Source organism: Nansenia antarctica (assembly GCF_963989245.1).
Source record: "Nansenia antarctica genome assembly, chromosome: 3".
NCBI classification, from domain to species: domain Eukaryota; kingdom Metazoa; phylum Chordata; class Actinopteri; order Argentiniformes; family Microstomatidae; genus Nansenia; species Nansenia antarctica.
The window spans coordinates 74036563-74040858 of record NC_137688.1 but is presented as its reverse complement, the minus strand read 5'-3'; the positions used below and the strand labels follow the sequence as shown (position 1 = coordinate 74040858).

The following is a 4296-nucleotide window of genomic DNA, read 5'->3' as shown; positions in this document are numbered from 1 at the left end:
ACAGACGGCAGCATGACAGGAGACTATGACTGTTGCGAATTAAAACATCGTGTTTCTGTGTTACCAGTTCTTGAGGATGGATTTTTGTTTATAGGTACACAGCGCCACCTGTTGTCGTCAATTGGCAGTTTTGTAATCACTTCAATAGACTTCAATACAATTTATTGAAATAATACAATTTAAAACTCAACCTAGGCTACATTGCCTTTACATACATTCCTAGCAAATATTTTCAAGTCAAGACTAAAAACTCATATTTTTAATGTTGCCTTTAAATGACTATTCTTTTCTAAATGTATCTTTTAATGTTAGTTGATGAATCTATATATTTGTATATATTGTATATTGAATATTGTTGTATATTGTATATATTGTATTGTATATATTGAATCTATATATTTGTATATGTATTTACTTGTTTAAATCTTATAGTAATTCTTATATTATTTAGTTGTTTTGTTAAAGCACTTTGAGCTGCAACGTTTGCAGGAAAAGTGCTATACAAATAAAGGTTATTATTATTAAAGGTTATTATACACTTTATTGAAATAATACAATTTAAAACACAACAATACAAGACAATAACCACGACAACGTTCTACAACGGTCCTGGAGGAGGAGGTGGTGGAGGAGGAGGTGGTGGTGGTGGAGGTGGTGGAGGTGGTGGTGGTGGAGGTGGTGGTGGAGGAGGAGGTGGTGGAGGAGGAGGTGGTGGTGGAGGAGGAGGTGGTGGAGGAGGAGGTGGTGGTGGAGGTCCTGGAGGAGGAGGTGGTGGTGGAGGAGGTCCTGGAGGAGGAGGTGGTGGTGGAGGAGGAGGTGGTGGAGGTCCTGGAGGAGGTAGTGGTGGTGGAGGAGGAGGTGGAGGAGGAGGAGGTGGTGGAGGAGGAGGTGGTGGAGGAGGTGGTGGAGGAGGAGGTGGAGGAGGAGGAGCTGGGGCAGCTTCTCTACCTGTGGTCCTCCAGGGTGGAGGTGGAGGAGGTGGAGGAGGAGGAGGTGGAGGAGGAGGAGCTGGGGCAGCTTCTCTACCTGTGGTCCTCCAGGGTGGAGGTGGAGGAGGTGGAGGAGGAGGAGGAGGAGGTGGAGGAGGAGGAGCTGGGGCAGCTTCTCTACAGCTTCTCTACCCCTCCAGGGTCATCATGCTGACAAAGTCCTTGTAGAAGACGAGGTTCTGGTCCCGGTCCAGAGAGGCAGACAACATCTCCTCCATCTCCTCCTGTGTGAAGGGCTCGCCTGGGGAGGGAGGGGGGGAGGGGAGAGGGAGGGGGGGGGAGGGAGGGGGGGAGGTAGATGGGGAGAGAGAGAGTGAGAGGGAGAGGGGGATATAGAGGGAGAGAGAGAGGGAGGGAAGGAGGGAGAGAGAGAGAGAGTGCAAAGATATTAAAAAAACATTCACTCACAGGGTCAAATGACCCCACCCACGGCTGTTCTAGTGTTCATGACCCCACCCATGGCTGTTCTAGTGTTAATGACCCCACCCATGGCTGTTCTAGTGTTAATGACCGCACCCACGGCTGTTCTAGTGTTAATGACCCCACCCATGGCTGTTCTAGTGTTAATGACCCCACCCATGGCTGTATAGTGTTAAATGACCCCACCCATGGCTGTTCTAGTGTTAAATGACCCCACCCATGGCTGTTCTAGTGTTAAATGACCCCACCCATGTCTGTTCTAGTGTTTAATGACCCCACCCATGGCTGTTCTAGTGTTTAATGACCCCACCCATGGCTGTTCTAGTGTTAAATGACCCCACCCATGGCTGTTCTAGTGTTAATGACCCCACCCATGGAGGACTATAGCTACTTCACCTTCTTGTGTCATGTACTTTGTGAGCTCCTCTGGGTCAAGATGTCCTTTTTTCTGCTGATCTAAAACCTGAAAAGACACCAAGGTGTTTTTTTATTTTATTTTTATTATATTGAGTCCAGTACGAGTCACATGAACCCACACATGTAGCATTTTAGAGAGGGACATTAGAGGTCATAGTCATAGAGGTCATAGAGGTTATAGAGGTCATAGAGGTCATAGAGGTCATAGAGGTCATAGAGGTCATAAAGGTCATAGAGGTCATAAAGGTCATGGTCATAGAGGTCATAAATGTCATAGAGGTCATGGTCATAGAGGTCATAGAGGTCATAGTGGTCATAGTCATAGAGGTCATAGAGGTCATGGTCATAGAGGTCATAGAGGTCATAGAGGTCATGGTCATAGAGGTCATAGAGGTCATAGAGGTCATAGTGGTCATAGTCATAGAGGTCATAGAGGTCATGGTCATAGAGGTCATAGAGGTCATGGAGGTCATAGAGGTCATGGTAATAGAGGTCATAGAGGTCATAGTCATAGAGGTCATAGTCATAGAGGTCATAGTCATAGAGGTCATAGAGGTCATAGAGGTCATAGAGGTCATAGTCATAGAGGTCATAGAGGTCATGGTCATAGAGGTAATAAAGGTCATAGAGGTCATGGTCATAGAGGTCATAGAGGTCATAGTGGTCATAGAGGTCATAGAGGTCATAGTCATAGAGGTCATAGAGGTTATAGTCATAGAGGTCATAGAGGTCATGGTCATAGAGGTAATAAAGGTCATAGAGGTCATAGTGGTCATAGAGGTCATAGAGGTCATAGAGGTCATAGAAGTCATAGAGGTCATAAAAGTCATAGAGGTCATAGAGGTCATAGAGGTCATAGAGGTCATAGTCATAGAGGTCATAGAGGTCATGGTCATAGAGGTCATAGTCATAGAGGTAATAGAGGTCATAGTCATAGAGGTCATAGAGGTCATAGTCATAGAGGTCATAGAGGTCATAGAGGTAATAAAGGTCATAGAGGTCATAGAGGACATGAAGGTCATCACACCTCAAAGGCCTGGAGCAGCAGGTCCTCAGGGATGGGACGGAACCTGCATGCAGAACACACACACACACACACACACACACACACACACACACACACAAAAGGCGATAAGAAAATGATGTAATTTTAGGCTTAAAAAACAACACAGCACATCTTTAAGAGTGCAATGCCAGGAGAGACATAAACCAACAACAACACTCTGAGAGGCATCTAGACCTAGCTGTAAGACTGAGAGAGACACCTAGACCTAGCTGTAAGACTGAGAGAGGCACCTAGACCTAGCTGTAAGACTGAGAGAGACACCTAGACCTAGCTGTAAGACCGAGAGAGACACCTAGACCTAGCTGTAAGACTGAAAGACACCTAGACTTAGCTGAAAGACTGAGAGGCACCTAGACCTAGCTGTAAGACTGAGAGAGACACCTAGACCTAGCTGTAAGACTGAGAGAGGCACCTAGACCTAGCTGTAAGACTGAGAGAGGCACCTAGACCTAGCTGTAAGACTGAGAGAGGCACCTAGACCTAGCTGTAACACTGAGAGACACCTAGACCTAGCTGTAAGACTGAGAGGCACCTAGACCTAGCTGTAAGACTGAGAGAGACCTAGACCTAGCTGTAAGACTGGCACCTAGACCTAGCTGTAAGACTGAGAGAGGCACCTAGACCTAGCTGTAACACTGAGAGAGACACCTAGACCTAGCTGTAAGACTGAGAGAGACACCTTGACCTAGCTGTAACACTGAGAGACACCTTGACCTAGCTGTAAGACTGAGAGAGACCTAGACCTAGCTGTAACACTGAGAGACACCTTGACCTAGCTGTAAGACTGAGAGAGACCTAGACCTAGCTGTAACACTGAGAGACACCTTGACCTAGCTGTAAGACTGAGAGGCACCTAGACCTAGCTGTAACACTGAGAGACACCTAGACCTAGCTGTAAGACTGAGAGAGGCACCTAGACCTAGCTGTAAGACTAAAGGTGAGAGGTCCTCTGTGGCTCAGTTAGTAGAGCATGGCGTTAACAACGCTTAGGTTATGGGTTCGATTCCCGCTGGGACCATATACAGTATATACACTACCGTTCAAAAGTTTGGGGTCACCCAGACAATTTTGTGTTTTCCATGAAAACTCACACTTTTATTTATCAAATGAGTTGCAAAATGAATAATAGAAATAAAATGAAATATAGCCAAGACATTGACAAGGTTAGAAATAATGATTTTTATTTGAAATAATAATTTTGTCCTTCAAACTTTGCTTTCGTCAAATAAGGCTCCCTTTGCAGCAATTACAGCATTGCAGACCTTTGGCATTCTAGCTGTTCATTTGTTGAGGTAATCTGAAGAAATGTCACCCCACGCTTCCTGAAGCACCTCCCACAAGTTGGATTGGCTTGATGGGCACTTCTTGCGTACCATACGGTCAAGCTGCTCCCACCACAGCTCA

The 4296-nt window shown here is 45.8% G+C and overlaps 1 protein-coding gene across 1 annotated transcript in view; it reads right to left on the bottom strand.

Annotated features, from left to right (window-relative positions):
* Positions 1-1117: 1117 nt before the first annotated feature.
* drc8 (dynein regulatory complex subunit 8) overlaps positions 1118-4296 on the bottom strand; it is a gene marked incomplete at both ends in the record, with an annotated part of 10820 nt that continues 7641 nt past the window's right edge. Inside the window, 3 exons of the mRNA XM_080527559.1 lie at positions 1118-1230; positions 1806-1872; positions 2854-2896. Of these exons, the coding sequence (XP_080383685.1) occupies positions 1118-1230; positions 1806-1872; positions 2854-2896 (223 nt within the window). The remainder of the gene's footprint in view (positions 1231-1805; positions 1873-2853; positions 2897-4296) is intronic.